General features: G+C 37.8%; 1 protein-coding gene across 2 annotated transcripts in view; it reads right to left on the reverse strand.

Annotated features, from left to right (window-relative positions):
* Window positions 1–24263, reverse strand: part of BRAF (B-Raf proto-oncogene, serine/threonine kinase) — a 166158-nt gene that overhangs the window by 16354 nt on the left and 125541 nt on the right. For both annotated transcript variants that reach the window (XM_027842279.1, XM_027842280.1), the window contains 3 exons: window positions 15665–15711; window positions 14750–14868; window positions 6423–6554 (listed from right to left, as the gene is read on the reverse strand). In XM_027842279.1, the coding sequence (XP_027698080.1) occupies window positions 6423–6554; window positions 14750–14868; window positions 15665–15711 (298 nt within the window). The remainder of the gene's footprint in view (window positions 1–6422; window positions 6555–14749; window positions 14869–15664; window positions 15712–24263) is intronic.

Here is a 24263-nt window from a genome sequence, read left to right on the forward strand (position 1 = left end):
GATGTGGGAGGAGCCTTTCTTCTGCTCCCTATGATGACTGCTCAAGCTTTAGATCCCATTTGAAAATCAAGATGTAAAAAAAATCTAGGTACTCTCCTTTAATGGGGCAAAGGAAGAGAATCTGTGGCCATTGCTAGGATGGATCATCTTTAGATAAACTGTTGGTCAGTAACTGTTTTTCTTTAAAGACAGAAGATAAAGTCCTTAACAGCTACTACAATGATTAAGAGACAAATGAAAGGTCTCACAAGGTCAAGATAAAAACAGCCACTGCAGAACTATGCGAACAAATTGAGATTCTCAGGGAGAGGCAAGGACCAAGCAACACTGATTTATGTAAGTACTAGGAAATAACTCTACATATACAAACAGGGGAACAACCCTGAATGTTGTTGCCATAGCTTAACTGTCCCTGAATTTCAGAGAACAGGTTTAAAAAGACCAGCTTTTTCACAGAAGAAGGGATACAATCTATTGACTAAATAGGACAGTTCTTTGGATGGTGCATGGTCCAATAGATTATTGGCCAAAGACAAAAATCTACCAGTAAAGACTAATGCCTGCTTCTCCCACAACCTCCCCATGTGCATATGCATATGTATGTGTACATGTATGGATCACCTTACCTCTACAGCATGGAAATTAAGGTTTCAATATTGAGAAAAGAATGATATTCAGGATGACAAATAGGATTATTATGCTGCAGTTGATCTAAAAGTTAGATAATAATTTGAAGAGGAACCTAAGGCAGGGATTGAAAAAGCTTTGTTTTCCAAAAATCTAACAGAGTTAAAATCAAATATAAGACTGATAGAACCTCTAATTTGAGAAATCCTTTACATAAGGGAGAAATTAACCATAATCAATCAGTGGGCTCCTTTTCCAATACGAAATGACAGAATGGCAGTGACACACATCTTAATAAACTGATCTTTGAATTCAGACTGGAGTTTTGGAAGTATAGAGAACTATATATATAAAACACAAAATATAGTAACATTATCAAAGGAGGGGAGGGAAATACTTGAATACTCTGAAGTCTGGTTAGGTCTTAGGCAATCATCTATTCCAATGTACTTCTTAAAAACAGGGTAAAGTTCAATGCAGGGGGAAAGTGGCTTTCCCTTTGGATCCCCGCCTTTGTGGCACCATCTCCTATGTTTTCATCCAGGTATGGATTTGTGGCTCATTACATTGAAAACTTCTGCTACTTTTCTCAGATGCAGAGATAGCTCTTGAGAGCCTCTACCAAGAGGGAAAAGAAGTGGGTACCTTCCTTTTTAGTTGTCTTCTATCCATGCAATAGGAAAGGTGGCCCCTTTATTTGCCAGGGTCACTCTGATAGTCTTTAACATGGGTCTGAGTGTTACCAGATGAGAAAGGGGAAAGGAAGAAAGGAAATAAGCATTTATATATAGTGCCAACTATGTGCCTGCCAGGCATGGTACGAAGAGCTTTTTCACAAAAATTATTTCATTTGATCCTCACAACAACCCTGGGAGGTAGATGCTATTATTATCTATTTTGTACAGTTGAGGAAACTGAGACAAATAGAAGTAAAGTGACTTGTCCAAGGTCACACTGCTCGTTAGTGTCTGAGGTCAAATGTGAACTCAGTTCTTCCTGTGCTCTATCTACTACTCCACCAGTTGCCCAGATTAAAAAAGTTGAGGTCGAGTCTTATCCTTGTAGAATGGTGTCTCCTAACCTAGGAGGGAGTCATCTACAGATATCTCTATTTTTATGAACCTATGGAAAGAATGCTCAACTTGGGAGTCCAAAGGCCTGGGTTCAAATTCTGTCTCCACCATAAATCAATTGTGCAATTATGGACATAACCCTATGTGCACTCTGAACATGCCACAGGATGTGTTCATTTTTCTAAAACTCCATTTCTTCAAGTGTAAACTGGAAATGATAATTCATGTACTAACTAACCTCACAGGGTTGTGAGGACTAAATGAGCAAACATATGTGAAATGCTTTATAATTATAAAAATATATAAATGTCTGAAACTATTATGAAATACATGTTTCTCGGCTGGTTAAATGGTAATAGGAAAGAGCAAGGGAAAGAATGAAGGCTATCCACTTTGTTTTATTATTTCTGGATGTCTCATGGGCCTTACAATTCTCCTTTTCAAGAAATTTTCTTTTTGCTAAGGTTTTGTATCTCTTTTTCCAAGCAGCTAATTCTCTTTTCATCTTTCTTTTCTAATTCTTGCTTCTTTTCTCATTTTTTTTCTCTACTATTCTCATATGATTTGAAAAAAGAAATCAGCTTTAAAAAAAACTCTGTTTTTAACTCCTTCAGTAATTCTTGCTGGATTTGTGTGCAAGCTGTATTTTTCATTGAGGCTTTGATTGTAGATGTTTTTGAGTCATTCTCCTCTTCTGTGTTTATTTCCTGAGTTTCCCTGTCACTACAGTAGCTCCTTATGGTTGGGTTCTTTTTCTGTTTGCTCATTCTTCCAAGTCTACTTCTTGACTTTGGACATGTTAGTGCTGGGCTCTACCCACTTCTGGGGGAGATGTTTGGCCTGAGCTTCTGTCCTTTTATATCCTTCTACTGCTTTCACGGCTCAATCCAGGGGCCTTTAAAATTTTTAACGCTCCCAAAATGTGTGAACCAGGGAGAGGTCTGTTCACTGCCTTCCTTATTTTAGTTCTACAAGTTTCTTAATCAGGTTTGGATCTTTTGGCTTGTGTGTAGTTGACTGATAGCCTGCTGTAAGGCTCTGCAAGTTCAGAGTGACTGAACTGGCTCCCCCTTGGTGTGGGACTCCTGCCTTGGATGTTCCACTGTAGGCTTATGTTCTGGATTCAAAGCTAGAACCAAGCTACTACTGCTCCGGGAACAGGACCACACAGCTATATTTCTAGAACTTGGTCCTTGCTTATTACACATCTGGGGCCCATGGTTATGACTGCTCCTCTTTGCTCTGGATCTATATGACTCGGAACTAGGTAGTGGCTGCCAGAGCTGCCAGCTGGCACTCATACTCGCATCGAGTGCTAGTTCAGGGATCCCCTGGGATCTTTTTCTGCGCTCATGCTGTCTTGGCCCTCCTCTACTCCGTGTGAGCCGGAATCCTCTGCACTTGTCCTCAGTGTCTACAGACCTAACACTCTCTTTCTCTCTGTCTTCTTAAGCTGGAGAAATGATTCACTGACCTTTTCTTGGCTTTTCTGATCCAAATGTGGTCTGGCACATTTTCTAGATTGTTGTGGAGAAGAGATAGTGAGGAGACAGGCTCAACTGCTTCCCCTTCCTCCACCATACTGACTCAATCTCAGGAAAGGAAGGAAGGAAACAAGCATTTATTAACCACCTACTATGTGCCAGGCACTTTGTTAAGTGCTTTTCAAATATTATCTCATTTGATCCTTATAACAACTCTGTGTGATAGATACTATTATGACCTCCATTTTGCAGCTGAGGAAACTGAGGTAGAAAGAGGTGAAATGACTCGCTCAGGGTCAAAAAACTAGTAAGTATTTGAAGTAGATTTTAACTCAGGGCTGACTCCAATCCACTGAGCCATTAAGCTGCCTCTGAAAGAAGAATCTCACTAAAAAGAGCTCTCATGATGTCTCACTATGATATCAACTGGTTGTGGTAATTTAAAACCCACGTACGCAATGAATTGCACATAGTAAGCACTTGAATAAAGACATTTGAGAAAGGGGAAAAGGTTAATGTTGTATAGACGGCAGAAGTTTCATTTGGGATATAGGGAGCAGGCAGCTATAGAGTGGTCAAATTCCTTAAAACAAAAACAAGCTAATCCTAAGCACATCCTTTTATCTCCAAGTAACTGTATGGTTAAAAAGATACTTTACCACCAAAAGTAGAAACCAGAGAATAACTCTTGCTATGTGGGACCTGCAGATTTCCTTGCAAGCAATCACTTTCCAAATGGATGGGATACTTTACCACCTGTGACATCTTTTCTTGCAATAGGAATTTTAAAACCAATTTAGAAGAGGGGAGGATAGAAAAAGAGATAAAGCAATGACGGGGGTAACAGTCAATGTATCTGGATTGTAAATAAAGGTACTGTCACGTCGCAGTCTAACAGATCACAGTAGTACTCAAGAGAAAGTGGGAAAAGGGCACGTGGACACAATGAAAGAAGAGAAAACACCCTGGAGTAGGCTTGGAAGGGATGAGGTCCAGGGAGACAAGGTACTTGTTTTCAGGAAAGATGGTTCCCTTTTTATAATTGATAGAGGGAAACTACAACTCTGATGTGGAGAAGGAATACAGAAGAATGAATCTTGCCTTCCCTTGGGGAGACCCAGTTGTGATCTTGCCAGGAGGAAGGAGGCTAGTCCTAAAAGCAAGGGAAGAACGACCAGTTATGGATTAGAAAGGGGCAGTAAAGACTCACTGTAGCTTCCTCCTTACAAAATTTAGGGTAGGCATTAAGGGAGAGACATCTCCTCTCATTCCCATCTATTAACCTCAGCTCCAACTGAAAAAATGACCTCGGAGTTGAAGCCTAACACCCTTCCACATCAAATCATATATGCTCACGGGGATAAGAATATTCCCTGATCTCCAAGATAGTGAGAAATCACCACTTACAGCAAGATTACTCAAGGATAACTTTTTTCCCACACTGTAGAGTTCTCCTCAAGTGATCGCTGGATTTTTTTTAAAAGGACTTGAGCTCATGAATCTATGCTAATTTCTATTATGAACATTAATCAATAAACATTACACTGGAAGCCCTAGCAATTTCTCCAGGGAGACAAAAAAGAGAATGTGGCACAGGGTGTTGTGTTATCAAGTCAAACAGGAAGATTAAGAAATGAAATAACATAAGGATGCACACCATGATTTTGTTAGTGGGCCTGTCTTTTTTTTTTAAACTCAAATTAACAAAATGACAGCATGCTTGCAATGGTCTAAATCTGTGTTAAATATGTAATAAACGACAACTCATTTGTTTTTCCTTCTTATTTTGATATACCTCACCTATCAACTCCATTTGGTTTAAAACATTAAGTATCCATGTCATCTGACTTAAAACCCCAAACCAAGGTAGGTGTCAGAGAGCTTTGAATATAATAGAATAGGCTAACAGCCTAAAATTAATACTGTATTAAACTGGACAGGAGTATACCCATTTTAAAATTTAAAATACTGACTTAAGACCCATGTAAAGCTATCTGTTGATTCAGTAAGAAACTTAATGTGAAGCATATCAATAAATACAGAAGTGAAAACACAATAATAATAAATATCTATCATATATAGCACAGGGGTTATACTTCTTAGGGAGTCTCAGCTACTAATAGATACCACAAATTAAAACACTGAGAAATAGAAACATGAATAGTTTAAAAAAAAAAAAAACAGCCAACATCACACATTACTTGAAAACTTCCACTGAAATGCCTTGACAGACATTTATATAATAATCTATACTGGAAAATTTAATGAACAACAAAACTAGGATGTTGGGATGGAAGACAGATAAACTGAAAAAATCAAAACACAAGCCCTTCTACTCTGGGTATAAGATGAAGGTGAGGGGTTATTGTCTTCTGGCAGGCTTAGGTATTTATGGATTTTTCTTCATAGTTACATAACATAGGTAAGGGGTAACTGATGAAATCTTGAGCTATGGTGCTGTAATGTGAGGCAGTTTTTATTCATGTTAACTTATTTTCTCTAGCTCATCCTCTAAGTTTAATTCAGTTTCAATCTACTAAGAAACAAATATATAACAAATTCGTTTTTTGATTTTTTTGGGGGGGGAGGGAAGGGAGAAGTTATGCTAAGGTGATAGTATACAAGAGACGAAGCAGCAAAAGATGGGATTTAGTGGTATAGGGATAGCTGACATTTGTAGCGTCCTAATTAGAAAAGAAGGACACATTTTTCCCCTATGTTCTCAACTTCTAAAAAATGAAAAAAGTGCCTATGAAGAGGCATCAAATCATTCAAGAAAATCATGCATAAAAGAATTACTACATAGCAATCAATATATTTTCATTACACATGATCTGCAACAGAGTTGGAAAGACATTAAAGCCTAGATGGCAGAGTAAACAGAGCTGATTTGTTTTTAAACATTTCAATGGATAGGAGATTTCAAAAATGTCAACTGTATTTTTAGGTTCTGTCCGAGTTTAGTATTTCACTAGGGCAGTAGTGGGTGGTTATGAATATCAATTCAAATTTATCAATTATTTGTTAATTTATCAAATATTTCAATTTTGTTCAATGAAAGACAATGAACAACGATACTAATGTCCAAATTCCACATAACCTCCAAAAATAGGTGGAAAAAGTGCTAGAAGATCATTTCATGTACTTAAATATTCCATGTGCAGAATCTTTTCACTACAACCTACATGAATCTTTCTATAAACAGCAAAACAAACCCCAAATTACACTGATAACTTACCTGGTCCCTGTTGTTGATGTTTGAGTAGGGTAATTGTCCCGTCATCAACTCATACAGAACAATCCCAAATGCATATACATCTGATTGAAAGCTATATGGGTTTTTATCTTGCATTCTAATGACCTCTGGTGCCTGTTAGAACATAAAAAGAAAAAAAATAGTTTATCCTTCACTTCACTGTCTTCTTATATATACCTTCTAGCAAGATTAGAGCCTGTAAAAACAAACAGTATTTGACTCCCATGGTACAAACATAAACTATCCAAATTCTTATAATAATCGCTTATTTAGTAGCCTAAGCAATGAGAAAAATGAATCGGAAAAGAGGAAAGAGAACTAAGAAATACTGGAAAGGGTTGTAAAAAACTTGATTCAGAGTTTGTTGGCTTATTTTCATAATATGGCAAATGCTTAAGCAGGGTCGATTACATTTGGGAAATTAATGCAACTCTTTCCACAATCTTCAACTGCTCCTAGAAACCAAAACCTTTCTTTAAAAAGTCACTATTGTCCTGGTACCACTGTCCTGTTGTGAATCCTAGAACGTTACAATCTCCGAAGAATCAAAATTCTAGGTGATCTAGAGGGCAATGGAGAGATCTCATAGAGCAGGCTTGAACAAGTGGCAGCTTATGACTTGTGTACAAAAATTCCCCAAGTGGAGAGCGGGAAGAGCCCTTAGAAACCATTTACTTTCACTTACACTTGACCAAAGGTTTCTTCTACAAAATCCTCAACAAGCAGTATAATCCAGCCTTTCCTTGAAGACCTCTTAAGAAGAACTCATTATTTCCAAGGTAGTTGATTCCACTTTGGAAAATTTTCTTTGTGTCTAACCTAATTCTGGCTTTCTGTTACTTCTCTCTGTTGTTCCTAATTCTGTCCCTGAGACCAAGTAGAGCAAGCGTAATTCCTCTTCCATATAACATCCCTTTAAATTAGGGGTTCTTAACCGTTTGGGTGTGACATGAATCTCCATGGACCTTCCCAGAATAAGCTTTTAAATACATAAAATGTATGAGATTACAAAGGAAGCAAAATATATTGAAACAGCTATAAAAATATTTTAAAAGTTCACTTCAGGTTAAGGATCCCAACTTTAAACCCCTAAAGATGGTTGTCATGTGTGCTGAGTAGTCTCTTCTCCAGGCTATATGCTGCTAGTTCCTTAAGCCCATTTGCATCTTTCCTAAAAAATGCAATGCCCAGAACTCAGATGTGGTCTGAACAGGGCAAAGTACAGGGACCTCCCTCTTCTCTGAACCTATGCCAATCTTAGTGTGACCCAAGAGCTCATTTCCCTTCTCTGCTTATCATGTCATGCTGCTGACTCACTGAGCTTGTAAGCCAGCCACGAGATCTTTTCAACAGAGATTATACTTTAGCTATGCCTCCATCAACTTGTATTTGTGAATTTGATCCATAGTAGCCAAATGTAGAATTATAGATTTGTCCCTATCAAATCTAGTCTTTCTAAATTTGGCTTATTATCTAAGCCTGTTAAGATCTTTCTGGATCTGGAATGTATTTAATAGCTCTACAAGCTCCATGTAATCTGTGATCTGGATAGGCATACCATCTATGGCTTCATGCAAGTCAATGATAAAATTACTGAAACATCAAGGAGCCACAGACCGACCCCTGGGGCACTCCACTAAAGACCTCTTCCTAAGGTGACCCATTAATGACAACTCTTTTGGTCTAGTCATTCAACTACTTATAAATCCACCTACCTATATTATTGCTTAGTCTTTATGTCTCCATCTCTTCCACAAAGATATAAGAATTTTTAAAATATTTTGATGAAGTCTAAGTACATTATGTGTTTTCAGTATTCCCCTGATTTACCAGTCTATTTACCTATCAAAAAATGAAATGAGGGTTGATCTGGCATGACCTGCTCTTGATGAAGTCATATTGATTATCAGTGATCACATTTTCCATTTCTAAGTGCATTCCTTTAATAATATGTTTAAGAATTTTGTCTGAAATCTCGTTAAGCTCTTTGTCCTATGATTTGCAGATTCTACCTGCAAAATCAGGATATCTGCCCTTTCCTCAATCTTGTGCCACCTCTCTTATTCCCTAAGATCTTTCAAAGATCACTGACACTCGCTCTGTGATCATATCTGCCAATTAAAAATAGTTATTATCTTAGGATGTAGCTCATCGAGGACTGGTGACTCCAACTCAATGAAGGCAGCTGAGTATTCTCTTACCATCTCTTTTTATCTTTGTTTTCACCTCCCTACTTGTATCCTTCCTAGTTCAAAGAGTTTCTTTCTTGGATAAGGGAACAGAAACAAAATTGGATTTGAATAGTTCTGGCCATCCACCCTGACTGCAGTCATCTCCCTTTTTTCATTCTCCTCCTCCTAGAGAGCTACTAAAAACTTTGTTGTTTACACTTGTGTTCATTACGAGCTTTAGCTCATTATAAATTACATCTCTCACAAAAAGAATGCAAGCTCCTCAAGGCAGGGCTTGCTTCATTTTTGCCTTTGCATCCCCAGCACCTGGCACAGTGCCTGGCACACAGGAAGGACTTAATAAACGTTTGCTTGATTGATTGCTTAGATCTCAATCAACAGTGCTCAAGTAACTGCATGAACATTTTTCTTACTACTTATGGTCTACAATGAACTTAAAGTAAATACTTGATCAAATGCTGCATCCTTTCCTTCATGCTTTATTTAGCCTTTATTACAAGAACCTAGTGATGCCAAAATTTAACGGCTCATTTTGAAGACATTCAAGTGACCATGAGAAGGAATATAAACTCCGCAGCAGCCAGGGCAAAGAGATTTGCAGAAAGGCACAGAGGCAAAGCAGGGCAGACTGACTTGGGAGAGGTTGTTATAGGAAAGTACTGGGATCTTTCCTTTGTATTTTTCCAAATGGAAGAGTTTCAAGACAACATTCATGTTGTGACAAAGAATGTGAAGGACTAGGGGAAAAAGAAGAAAATATTATACCTGTTTGTTTTTGCATATCCATCTATCCCTCCACTCATGCATCCATTTTGTTATATATGTATTTACATAAAATTATATGTATGTATACATATTTATATTTTTTCTAGAAGGCCAGAAACTATTATAAAGTGTAGAATGACAGCTCTTAAATTGGATCCATAGTTTCAAAAACGTATGATATGGACCTGCCTTGGATTACAAGGCACCTCTGCTATTTTAAATTTCAGATAGCATCTAAGGGGCAGAGAGAAACTAGGTGTCAGTCATTCATAGTTAAGAGAGCTTCCTGGTATGGGAAATAACTAGACCATGAAAATCCACCTTTTATTTTCTCACGGACTTAAGAGTTATTCCACCATTCACTGGCCTTATGAGTCACTGAGAAATGAAGAAATGATCCTAAGGAGATGACACAGATGATGAAAGTAAAAAGAGATGAATAATTGCATATGCTATTAGCTTATGCTTCTGTAGCTAGAGAGACCTAGTGACTTTCTAAGTAAAAGGTAAAAGAAAAAAATCCCTTTTTTGCTATATAGTATTTCTTTTTATTTCGTCATCCAGATCCAAGTATAAGATAACATGATCCACATGTAGCTCTGATTCAATAGCAACAGCAGAATATTCAACAGCTACTTGTGACATGAACTCATATCCTTCTTTTTTAACAATTAAAAAAAATTGAGTTCCAAATTCTCTCCTTCCCTCACACCCTTCCCCTATCCACTGAAAAGGCAAGCAATAAGATATCAATTATACATGTGAAATCATGCAAAACGTATTTCCATTAGCCATATAGCAAAAAGAGCAAGAAAAATTAAGAAAGTGAGAAAATTATACTTTAATTTGTACTCAAGAGTTCATCATTTCTCTCTCTGTGGAGGTAGACAGCATTTTTTCACCATAAGTCCTTTAGAACTGTCGTGGATCACGGTATTGATCAGAGTAGCTAAGTCTTTCATACAGTTGATCTTTGTTGTTTCTGTGCACAATGATCTTCTCACTTTACCTGCATCTTTTGTAAACAACATTATGCTGGATTCTAATTTCTAATGCATTATGCTATCTGCTTGTTTTATGGGTGAGTTCATCCCATTCGCTTTCACAGTTATGATTACTAATTGTGTATTTCCCTCCATCCCATTTTCTTCTGTTTATTCTGTTTTTTATCCTGTCCCTCCTCAAAAGTTAGTTTTGCTTCTGATCACTGCTTCTCTTAATTCACCCTCTCTTTTATCATTCCCTCTCCCCTTTTCTATTATTCCCTTCCCCTCCTGTTTCCCTATTAGATAAGACAGATTTCTGTATACAACTGAATGTATGTATATATATTCATATACACACATACATACATATGTATATCTGTACATATTTTTCTTCCCTTTTTCAGTCAATTCTGATGAAAGTGAGGTTTTGTATTGCCCATCACCCCCCTATTTTCCCCTCCACTTTAAAAACTCTTTCTTGTATGCCTCCTTTAAGTGAGAAAATTTTCCCCATTCTCTCTCCCTTCCCCCTTCTCCCAGTGCATTCCTCTTTCTTACCCCTTCTTCTTCTTTTTTTTTTTTTTTTATCATCCCAACATAACTGACTCACGCCCATGCCCTCTGTCTATGCAGACTCCTTCCAACTGCCTTAATAATGATAAAGTTCTTAGGAGTTACAAGCATCATCTTCCCATGGAGGAATGTAAGCAATTTAACCTTACTTAATCCTCTATGATTTATCTTTCATGTTTACCTTTTAATGCTTCTCTTGAGCCTTACATATTCTATTGAGCTGTGGTCTTTTTATCAGGAATGTTTGGAAGTCCTCTATTTCATTAAATAACCATTTTTCCCCTCAGAAGGATTATACTCAGTTTTGCTGGGTAGGTGATTCGTGGTTGCAATCCTAGCTCCTTTGCCGTTTGGAATCCCAAGTCCTCTGTTCCTTTAATATGGAAGCTGCTAAATTTTGTGTGATCCTTACTATGGCTCCACGATCTCTGAATTGTTTCTTTCTGGCTGCTTACAATATTTTCTCCTTGAGCTGGGAGTTTTGGAATTTGGCCAATTCCTGGGAGTTTCCCTTTTGGGATTTCTTTTAGGAGGTGACTTGGTGGATTCTTTAAATTTCTATTTTACTCTCAAGATCTAAGATATTGGAGCAGTTTTCCTTTAGAATTTCTTGAAAGATGTCTAGACTCTTTCTTTGATCATAGCTTTTAGGTAATACAATAATTCTTAAATTATCTTGCTTTGCTCTATTTTCTAGGTTGGTTGTTTTTCTGATGAGATATTTCACATCTTCTATTTTTTCATTCTTCTGACTTTGTTTCTTGATTCTTCATGGAGTCATTACCTTCTACTTGCCCAATTTTAATTTTTTTTTTTTGGTGAGTTAATTGGGGTTAAGTGACTTGCCCAAGGTCACAGAGCTAGTACGTGTCAAGTGTTTGGTCTGAGGCTGGATTTGGACTCAGGTCCTCCTGACTTCAGGGCCAGTGCTCTACCCACTTCGCCACCTAGCTACCCCCCCAATTTTAATTTTTAAAAAATCCTTTTCTTCTGCGAGATTTTGTACTTCTTTTTCCATTTGGCTAATTCTGCTTTTTAAGGAATGCTTTTCTTCAGTGAATTTTTGTGCCTCTTTTACCATTAGGACAACTACAGTTTTTTAAGGTGTTATTTTCTTCAGTATTTTTTGGTGCTTTTTTAATTTACCAATCTGTTCATTCTTTTTTTTTTTTCCATAGTTTTCTTGCATCACTCTCATTTCTTTTCCCACTTTTTCTTCTACTACTTTTATCTCTCCCAGAAATTCTTGTTGACCTTTGGTCCAATTAACATTTTTCTTTAAGGCTTTGCTTGTAGCTGTTTTCACATTGTTGTCTTCTAAGTTTGTGTTTTGGTCTTCCCTGCCACCTAAGCAGCTTTTTATAGTCAAGTTATTTTTCTGTTGTTTGCCCATTTTTCCAACCTATTTCTTGACTTTGAACTTTATGTTAAATTTGGCCTGTGTTTACTTGGGGGTGGGGAGGTCCTGTCCCAAGCTTCAGGCTTTTTGTGCTGCTATTTTCAGAGCCTAGTTCTGAGGTCTGCAAATTTTCGGTGGTGGGAGAGGGACGGTCACTGCTCTGGTCTTTCCCCAGGAAGGGTCCCTGCTTCCTTGAGCTCTTTTTGGACCTCGACTTGTACCAGTTCTCCTGCTCTTCTGCAGCCACAAGTGCCAGAGGTCTTCTCTGCCTTGGAACTGAAACCAGGCCCCTGCTCCCTTGTGAGAGATCACAAACCCTCCTCTCTGCCCTGGAACTGCAACTCAGAATATCTCTGGGCTGAGAGCTCCTGAAACTGCTGCTGTTACGGCTGTTACAGAGACATCCAAGGCCTGCGGCTGGTGTGCACTCCAGACTGGCCTTTACCCGGATGTCACAGACTTCTGTCAACCTCCTAAGTTTTTTTAGGCTGGGAACATGTCTCACCTTGACCTTTTGTTGGCTCTACCACTCCAAAATTTAAAGAGGCCCTATTTTAAAGTTGTTTGGAGAGAAATGTTGAGATAGTTCAGCTGGGCTGCTGCCTCTAATCCTGAACTTTTCAATACTTTTTGACCGCTAATTTTAATTTTTTGAAGGAAAGAACAGCAGATCAGATTAAGAACTTTGCCCTAAAGTGAAATAAAAACTATTTTACTTGATTAAGAAAATTCTAGGGAAAGCTGTCTAACCTAGAGACAGAAGACTATCACAGAGTACCTCATCTGAAATGAAGTGGGTTGTGAGAGACATTTGAATAAAGGGAATGCTGAAAGTTAAGACAAAGAATAATTCCATTCTGAATATGATTTGGATTTCTACTGCGAGCAAGAAAGGGTCTCTCACTGGAACTAACTGTATATATTAACAAGAAATAAAATCTGAGGACATTTAAATTCAGGCAATTTTTTTCCTCTTAGCGGAGGAGGAAATATAATGTCCTTATATTCTATAAGATGAAATATTTAATACTGAAAGTAGTGTCAACTCATAGAAAGATAGCTCGAGGTAATAAAGTCTACTATTGGATATCTCTTTGATCTAAAAATAGTCTAATGGAAGTAGAGATAAGCCCCTAAGTTATCATACCAGTAAATGAATGACAATGAGTATTTAACTACATAAATTAGAACCTTTAGGAAAGAAAAGACAAGCTTGAAACATCTCCTAATTTGCCTCTGGCCATCACCAGTTCAAATCAATCAAATGCCAAAGTATATCTGTGACATTTGCTTTGATCTTATAACTTTAGCCTCAGAATTTCAGGGCTCAAGATATTGATTTTCACCCACCTTCGATACTGTTCTCACATTCAGAACATCACTACGACCTAGTTATAGTGTCTTGATCACCTGGACCAAACTGTCATACTGATACAAATGTAACATGGCACTCTCTTTTTTTTTAGGGCAATGAGAGGTTAAGTGACTTGCCCAGGGTCACACAGCTAGTTAAGTGTCAAGTGTCTGAGGCCAGATTTGAACTCAGGTCTTACTGACTCCAGGACCAGTGCTCTATCTAGTGCAGGCCACCTAGCCGCCCCAACATGGCACTCTTAGTGAGAGAATGACAATAAAAGTAATGAGAACTTTTTACACATATTGTGACCATGGACAAGTGATTTAACCTCTCAGTGTCCTTAAGACATCTCTCTAATACTCTAAGTTATAGATGAGTTGCTAATATCAGCATAAGTGAAGGGGATTCCCATACTATGAGTCCCTTTATACTGACTTTACTACTCTGAATTTTCTTTCAAAAGAAATGTGTAAAATAAACAAAAAGACAAACAAAATAAAAAAACCCAAACCTTTCTGTGGTAGATATTTTAATATGGTAAATTTAATTTAATATGGTAATTTTAAATAACAACTTTTCAGTGTATGCCTATTTTTGTTCCTTGTCAAAGGTCTCATTTTAGATATATGTGCTAATATTTGAACTAACATATTTCTGGTCTGAAATTCAGCTAACAATCGATTTCCTCTTATCTTGTACAACATGTGTCAAAAGAGTGAAACTTACATACTTGATTGTATCTGTGATCTCATCAGTATGGATGTTCCCATAGTTAGATTTTGATCTATCCAGACCTGTCATCAACCCCACCCCCCACCACCCCAGCCCTCTAGTGTAAATCTGGGCAGTACCCTCCTATAACTTCATTACAACAAGGCACCACTTCACTGCAGCCTGCTTACACATATCATCAGTCTCTCCATTACCCTCTGTGCCATTAATGAGAATTATAAAAACAGTACTTTTTAGTATGGCAGTGGCAGCCTCAAAGAGCAAAAAATTAAATCTTATAATGAAGAAACAGCCTCAGTTCTTACCATCCACAAGATAGATCCAGACAACTGTTCAAACTGATGGGAGCCACTCCACCGAGATTTTACTGTAGCCAGACCAAAATCCCCTATTTTTACTGTGAGGTCTTCATGAAGAAATATATCTGAGGTGTAGTAAGTAAAAGAAGAACAACATCTAAATTTTTAACAGTACAAACATCACAAAAAGTTGTAGATGGAAGGAATCTAATTTCTGTAACTCTGTGAATATACTGGTGTAGTTTTTAAACAAGCATCACTTCTTATGACTTTCCTTGTTACCAAGTTTGTTTTAAAAATCTTAAGTCCTATTTAAAACTACATGACCTACTCGCAAGTCCCATATTTTCAACACCAGGAACGAGTAGGTGAGAAGCCATCCTCATTTTTTTTTTGGAAAGCCTAAAAGCATCCCAGAATAGCTACCAAGGCTGGCAGGATGACAACTTTGGTCAGAAACACCTGCCACTTAGGCAGCGCGTCACAACAGTACAAGAAGGTAAGGTGACAGACTCACAAGGGTTAGTGTTGAGGGAAGATAGAGAGTAAACATCTCTGCTTCCTTTTTATTGCCCTGCTTCACGTACTATGTAATTTTATAACTGTGGGCTATCACTGAGCAGGCCAAGAAGGACCTTAAAGTCCTAGAAACTCTGACCTACCTTCAAGTAATTTGCTGGTGAAACAAAAATAAAAAGCTGCTATTAGATAACCTCGGCAGATGCTACTCTTGTGCTGAGTCATTCAGAAAACCAAAGGTTTTGGTAGTAGTTTCTCAAAGTCAAAGTCATGGCTGAATCCCAATCAATACTTAAGTAATATGAAATTTAACATGCAAACTTTTATACAACGGGAGGAAATTCTGTAACAGAAAAAGGCAAGTTGTTTTTATATTCTGCAGTCACATTTCTGAAAGGATACTATTACTCTTGAGGTCTCTGTGGATGATTGACTTGGCATGTAAGTAACTGGGGAAAAAAAGGCAACACAAACCAAAATTATTTTAGCTAGAGGAGCATGACTAAAACCTCTGACTTCAAAATTTATAGTATACACTTAAATCATGAAACAAATTATCATAGATAGAAAGTTACATTGTAATGGTCTGTAGATATGATGAAAACTAAAATTTACCACCAAGCAATTTAAGATTAGAGAACCCTGTACCTTTACAGTATAACCAACACTATATGGTTTTCTATAAAAATAAACTCTTTTAGCTTAATCTTCTATGACTCTCATATATGAATCCTCTATTCCAGCCAAATCAGTCTATTTCTTGCTTACTGAATATGCTTTGAGGTTTTGTGGGTTTTTTTTTTTTGGTACCTCTTTACTATTTTCCCTCCTTGGCCCCTTCTCCACCTAACCAAATCCAACCTATTTTTAAAAATCTCTCAAATTCTACCTCTCTCTCAAATATTCCCATGACCACACCAGTTAGGAGGTACCTTTTTTTCCTCTAAACTCCTAGAGAACATAATGGCCAAACTATTTATTTGTTACTAATACTCAATGGTAAAAGACAGCAAGTTATCTTTCCAACATATTTATCTTATTTCCTTAATTAGATTACAATTTCCAATAGGGGTAGTACCGAATGTCCTTAACTTCCACCATTGCAAGGATCAGATTGCACATATGAATAGTCACAGTGTTTATTCTGAAGTCAAATGATGGTACCTAGGCTTTAATGTTGTCCAATAATCCAATGTCAGCTTTGCGGAAAGGGAGGAGAATTTTTCATCTTTAACTTTATATTTGGAAGGAGTGCTCCAAATTGGATAGAGAGCTGGCATAAGAGCAAGAAAGGTCTGGGTTTGAGTCCTAACTGAGACACACTGGCCTATGACCCTTGGCAAAGCACTTAAAACTCTCAGGGTCCCAGAGAACTCTTCAAGTCTTTCTAAGCTGGTGATCTGCATTGGTGGGGGAGGGAATTTCCTCATTTGGATTGCCCAGAACCAGTGAAACCACCCCCACCCCACCCAAACCCCTTCTATAAGAAAGCCTATAATTCAACATTCAATTACAAATTCTCAGCCAAACATAACAGTATTTTTAACTGATAAATGTTTCTTAACATTATGTATACCATTAAAAAGAATGTTTAATTTTATCATGTTAATAATAATAATAATCTCTTCAGCATTTTAAGGTTTATGAAGTTTTACATATATTATCTCACTTGGCCTTCACAACAATCCTGTGAGGTAGATGTTATTATAAATTCTCATTTTGGGGCAGCTAGGTGGTGCCATGGATAGAACTCCAGCCTTGGAGTCAGGAGGACCCGAGTTCAAATCTAACTTCAGACACTTGACACTTACTAGCTGTGTGACTCTGGGCAAGTCAGTTAACCCCGACTGCCTCACCAAAAAGCAAGCAAACAAACTAACAAACACTCATTTTACAGATGAGGAAATTGATGCTGGGAGGGGAAAGGGAGGGAACAAACATTTATTAAGACTTACTCTGTGCCAGACACTATGCTAAGCACTTTACAAATATTATCTCATTTGAAACTCACCTGGAAGATAGATGCTATTTATCTCCATTTTACAAGTGAGGAAACCAAGGCAGATGAAATTAAGTGACTTGGCCAAGATTACACAGCTAAGTAAGTGTCTAAGGCCACATCTGAATTCAGGTCTTTCTGACTCCAGGTCCAACTCTCTATCCACTTGTACCACTTAGCTGCCTCATAGGTAGAGAGGTTAAGTGACTTACTAGGAAATAGCTGAGGCAGGATCTGTACTTAGGTCTTACTGATCCCAAGTCTAGCACTTTCCAATAAGGAAACCCTCTCAATCAATACCAACAGACATCCACTTGGCAGATTATAGTCTTAAAAGTTGCCTTGGAGACTAGGAAGTGACTTACCAAGGGTCACACAGCCAGATGCAACAAAGATTTGGAATCTGACCCTGAGTCTTTCTGAAGGTGAGGCCAACTTTCTATCCACTCTGACAACCAGCTACCTTATATTAATATCTGTATATGTATACCATCAATACACATAAGAAATACAAAGCTCACAGTTCCATGGCTACAAACTATACCTTTGATCTTAACCAGTCATTCTTCAAATAGGTAACATAAATCCAGAGGGAAACCAGAAGGGAGGGAGAGTGGATGAATTAGTTACTACTACTGAGGAGAGGAGAAAATTCTAAGTGCTGACTGTGGGTCAGGATTATAAAAGCTCCATGAGGAGTTCATCCTGGTATCTTTCTTGGCCCCTAGTACAATTCTTTTTATATAGTACAATGACTTAAGAGTCGTTGAATGAATGAAACTTTGATGTAACAAATGAAAGCTCTTAGTGGGGTGCTGGGAAGCTTTTAGGAGCTAGGATAGGTCACTGGTTTTGGTGTCAGCTCAGCTGGTCCCAAAGCTGCAGCAGTATAAACATATTTTGCTACTTCGTTTCAAAAATTGGTATTTCTATTTTAAGCCCTCTATTTCTAGAGGATAGTTACTAGCCATGCTGGGAAATCAGAAAGAAAATAATATGCCTATATATCTAGCTTCTAGTATTAACTCAAAATGCCTCCAAAATCACATCACTTGTATTGAGGATAATCATGCTATACTAGCACTAAATATGAGTTGAGCCAGGCCTCTAGGAACTGTTCATTAGGTATCTACACATACAAATGCTGGACCCCATTTCTCTTTTTCCTTGGTGCTTAGGAGTGAACTGACATAGCCATCCTAATGGCTATCAAAAGGTATTACACATCCTTATCATATAGCTGCCAAATAACCTACTTTCTCCTCTCATAATCTGGTTCAGATTTGTCAGATGCTTAGATGAAAATAGAGACCCTCAGCGTTCTCTGCTCTTTCCTTCCTTACCTCCTTCAGCCCCACCCCTGAGTCCCTATTCTGATCTTCCCTCCCAAACTACTATGCCCTCTGGAACCTCCCATGTTATTATTAACAAATTTCTCTTTATTTTAGTTCTCTAATACTCTGCCTATCTTCTTTCATTCACAGAAACCTGACTTCCCTTAGACCCCTATTTCATATTTCTTTCAAGTCTCCCTGCCATACTAGGCCAGAGGAACAACAGGCATACTCCTTGGTCCTCAGTGTTCTTTCCAGACCTAAAGTAGTTTCCTCAGCGGCTCTCTCTCAGCAATGTCTCTTCCAGAAAGGTTTACTCCATCCATCTATATCAACACTATCCATGTAGCAGTTGTAGTCATCTACTGGCCATTTCCCGTATTTTCTTTTACTTTAAATAATTTGATATTTTATTTCCCCCCAATTAAATGCAAAAACAATTTTAACAACCTTTTTTTTTTTTTTTTTTTTTTTTTTTTTTTTTTTTTTTTTTTTTCAAATTTTGAGTTCCAAATTTTCTTCCACTCAACTCCCCGAGCTCCCCAGACAAGCAATTTGATATAGGTTATATATGTGTAGTCATGCAAAACACATTTCCATGGAAGTCACGCTGTGAAAGAAAACAGAGATCAAAAAAAAAAATCTAAGAAAAATAAAGAAAAAGTATTTTCTATTGGCATTCAGGCTCCATCTGTTCTTTCTCTGGAGATGGACAGCACCTTTCATCATAAGTCTTTCAGAATTATCTTGGATCATTGTTTTGCTAAGAATAAATAAGTTGTTCACAGATGATCATCATATAATATTGTTGTTAGTGTGTACAATGTTCTCCTGGTTCTGCTCATTTCACTTTGCATCAGTTCATGTAAGTCCAGGTTTTTTTGTGAGAACATTCTGCTTGTCATTTCTTATAGTACAAAAGTATTCCATCACAATCATATACAACAACTTATTCAGCCATTCCCCAATTGATGGACATCCCCTCAATTTCCAATTCTTTGCCACCACTAAAAGAGGTGACATAAATATTTTTGTATATATAGGTCTTTTTCCTTTTTGTTTTTTCTGTCTTTGACTTTCCCTATTTTCTCAAGGAGTTAAGTACCTGTCTTACAATCCTTCCCCCGCTCCAGCTTTGTTCCCACCTGGAGATTTCAATATACATATATGATATCCATCAAATATCTGGATTTCTTAGTTCATTAGCTTCTTCAACTCCTAAGATCCTGTAGGTCACAGGTTCCTTCACTTTATCTTGGCCACAGAGAGAAATGGTTATACCTGTAAGTGCTCTAACCATTATCTAGTACTATGAAATTCCTCTTTTGGATCACAACTTCCTATCTCTCCATCTTCCATATGCCTCACTCTTGCTAATCCTATGCTTTACCTTCACTGAAAGCCTCCAGTTATGCCACCCTCCTACTCTATCAACCCTGAACTAGCCTCACTTTCCTCCCTTCTAAGCCTAAACTCTAAAGTTAACCACTATTGAGCCAACTAAAGTTATACAATGTCATCTACCCTTGAATCTATTGCTCCTTTGTTCTACTGTCACTCATGCCTTGCTAAACTCAGACACTAGAGGTTATCCCTACCACATGTCTTCTCCATTCCTATTTTTTTTTTTTTAAAGGCAATTGGGGTTAAGTGACTTGCCCACGATCACACAGCTAGTAAGTGTCAAGTGTTTGGTCTGAGGCCGGATTTGAACTCAAGTCCTCCTGACTTCAGGGCTGATCCTCTATCCACTGCGCCACCTAGCTGCCCCCTCCATTCCTATTCTTATATGCTGCTGAATGTCACTGGAAGAAGTCACAAAATCATGTTAACCATTCCACTACAAATGACTTCACTTGGGTCTCACTGCTGCATGGTAATCTTTTTGTTATTCTCAGATTCGCTCTCTGAGTTCCTTACAACAGCTGTTCCAAAATTTATTGTCACTCCTCAAGCCTCCTACACAATTCCCTTACTCTTTCCCTTCTCAGCAGAGGTCCTTCTCTCTTACTTTACTAAGAAAATAGAGGACGTTAGTCATAAGCGCTCTCCTAAAATCTCTCAGCGGCACTCCTCACACTCTCCTTCTTGAATCTAGTCTTTGAGGAAGAGGTATCTCTTCTTGCCAAGGCCACGTGCTTTGCTTGTTGCATTTGACATCAATGCCTGAGCAGCTCTGGTTGCTTACCCCATCAATCATTCCTTGTCTTATCTTTAATCTCTCCTTATTTACTAGTTGTTCCCTTGCTATGTATGAACATGCCCAAGTCTCTCTCCAAAAAGTCCTCACTTGATCCTGACATTCCCTTCAAGGTATGGTGTTATATCTTTCCTCCTTTTAACAGCAAACTCCTAGAAAGAGCTGTCTATACTCATTGCCTCCACATCCTTATCTCCTCATCCCCCTTGAAATTTGACTTCCAAACTATCACTTGATCTGTTCTCTCCCAGGTTACTAACAACCTCTTATTTGCTAAATCTTTTCTGAGTCCCCATTCTTCTCCCCCTCTCTGCAGTTTTTGCCACTGTCAATAACTCTCTCTCCTTCCTAAACTTTCACTGTCATTGTTTTCTTCTGGTTCTCCTCTTACTTGATTCTTCCATTTCTGTTTCTTTTCCTGAATCAACTCTAAAAAGTTTCCTAATGGATCTTCCACTGTCTCTGATATCTAATCCATCTTTCTCACAGCTGCTACAAAACCTTTCTAAAGCACAAGTAGGTCTCATCATGTCACTCTCTTACTCAGGAATATTCAGTGGCTCCCTATTGTCTCTAGGAAAAAAAATACAAACCCCTCAGCTTAACAGTTAAATGCCTTTACCTTTCCAGACAGATTTTACATTACTTCTCATTGATGTACTCAATGTTCCAGCCAAACTGGCATTCTTCCTGCTTCACAAATTAGGCATTTCTTCTGCCACAGGCTACCTGAATATATGAAATATACTTACTCCTGATTCCTGCCTAGTAGAATCCTTAGCTTCCTTCAAGGCTCAAATTAGGTACCACCTTTCATGGGTAAACTCTTTGCTGATTTCTTTAGTTTTTGACGTTCTTCACCTCCTTAAATTATCTTATACTAACTTACCTGTATTGTATATGTCCTATATTTCCCAGGAAAATGTAAGCTTCTTGCAGGGCCTGTTTTTCAACTTGTTCTTTATCTCAAGGACTTAGCACAGTACCTTGGTACATAACAAATGTTTGCTGAATTCACTTGAATGTGGGATATTCCACTTGTGTTCCCCATTCTCTCAAAATGGTCCCCTATTCATCCAGGTCTTACTTTTAGTTCTGTTAAGTGGGAAACTTATTTACATATCTAAATCCAGACTATCCATGGCAAATTTATGGTCATTTTTAGTTATTTTTTGAGATTTCATGCTTGGCTAACAAACAGCATTGGGTTACGTGACAGAAGACATTAATATACGTTCCCTGTTTCACCTTTTGGTGAATTCCTTGTTCTCTTCCACCCCTGCTTTAATCCTCCTTTTTTGTCAAACTATAAAATACAGGTTCTTCACCTCCAAATTGGCCTCTATCGTTATAGTCTAACATTTATTTTCCATGCTGTCATTTACAAGTACAAGTCAGAGTTGCTTTGTATCCCTATCAATTACAAAGCTTTAACTTTTGCCATTCCCTTGAAGCCCACTTTCTCCATCCTTTTGGCCAACTCTGAATTTCTGACTCTTTTTTCCCCACCACTAAAATGTTGATTTCTGATCTTACTGGTTAAGCCTGATGAATACTAATTTAAAATATAAGCTCCTTGGGAATAGTATCTATTTTGTATTTGGATACCCTGCCATATAGTAAGGATATTTAATAAATTTTGCTCAGCTGAACTGGATTTCTGAATCTTATCATTTCTATAATTACAACTATACCAAACTGCTCAGATGAGTCTTCTGACACATAAAGCAAGATTTTTTTTGGGGGGTAATTTTACCAGCAGTTTAAATGGCGTGTTTAATATTGGCTATGACTTGGTATATTCTAATTGGTATATTGGTCATTTATCTGAACCTTGTCCATAAAATTCCCTTGAATACTTAGAGGATTTCAGAATTAGGCCCATTTTTACATATATGATAAGAACCATTCACAGAATTTTAAGATTTCAGAGCTGAAAGGGACCTTAGAGATTACTTAGGCTCAGCAAAGTTACGTGACCTTCCTAAGGTAGTCTGTAGCATGGCTGACACTATAATTCAGATGTTCTGAATCCCAAGCCACTGCTGATAGACAACTCCATGTTTAATAATATTAGGAGACAGGCTAAGTAGGTTTTTTTAGTCTTTAAATGAAAGAATAAAAAGGCACTTGAGTGTTTGCCCATATTTAAGTTTGCCAGCCTTAGACTAAAGCTTCTCTAATTTCAATATTTATAAAATCGATTCCTTTCAAGAAACAGAACTTATAGTTATAATGGCAACAGCATGCAGAGGGAAATGTCCTGGACTGGGGAGATCTAACTATGATTGTGCAAAGACTGAAAAGGTGTTCTGGGGCTAGGTTATAGTGATCCTTGAACTTGAGAAAACTTGGAACTCATTTTGTAGGTTAACTGTTAATAAGTGACAAGTACCTTTTTTGAGTACCCTCTAGATATAAAGCACTGTACAGAATTGGGGGAGGAGGGGACAGGGGGTAAGGAGAGGAAGGGTGAGAGGGAATAAAAGAACAAGGTATATTCCCCTTCTCTCAAAGAGTTTAGACCCTAATGGGAAACTATTTTTTAAAAATTCTGAATTTAATGAACACTAACCCCCCCCACCTTTCCACATACAAAAAAGAGAAAAGAGGATCATATATGAAAACATCAATATCTGTTACATACATCTTTTTTTTAAAGTATAAAATAAAGTCAAAGCTAGCCTATTTGTGGCTCCTTCTGAACTTCCTTCAGTTCTCATCTGTGTATTTAAAAAAATGCTTCAAAGATCCTCTTATTTACTGTTTTTGTCAATGCTATTGCTAGTTCTCTCCCTTCTGTTTTCCTCACCCTAAATAATAATAAAAACACAACCTTTATAACAAATAAGCCTAGCTAAGAAAAGTAAATCCACATATTTGCCATGTCCCAAAAAGAAAGTTTAATTCTGCACTTTGAAACCATCACTCCTGACAAGAGATATGTAGCAAAGTTCCTTATGAATCCTCTGGGATTGTGCTTGTTCATAGTATAGATCAGAGTTCTTAAGCCTAAAGAATGGAATTTTAATAAACTGAGAGGAAGACAGAAAGTCTTCCAAGGCTGGGGTGTGAGAAAAGGGAAGGGGATGATAGTACATGAGGGATGATATTGTATAGATGTGGAGGTTAATGAAAATGGAAACAAATAAAGAGAGAACAGCTCAACTAGGATCACTTGGGAATAATATGGAGTTAAATGATTGAAAAGGTAGACTAGAAAGTGAAGTTGGAGTAGGGGGTGCTGGATCAGGAGAATAGGGAGGAATGGAAGGACTATAGGTCACAGTGAGGAGGACAAATAGTTCTCAGCAAGAGTAAGACAGAAGTTTAGGATCAGAGAGGTGTATTTCAGAGTTGAAGCACATGGAGGAGATGATGGTGAGATTTAAATTGCAGGGCCATGGGTTGCTGCAGCAGACAAAGATGAAGGTCATGGAAGTTGAAGGGGTTGGTGACCTGTTGGCC

The sequence above is a fragment of the Vombatus ursinus genome, unplaced genomic scaffold (assembly GCF_900497805.2).
Source record: "Vombatus ursinus unplaced genomic scaffold, bare-nosed wombat genome assembly UNPS02014870.1, whole genome shotgun sequence".
Classification (NCBI taxonomy): Eukaryota; Metazoa; Chordata; class Mammalia; order Diprotodontia; family Vombatidae; genus Vombatus; species Vombatus ursinus.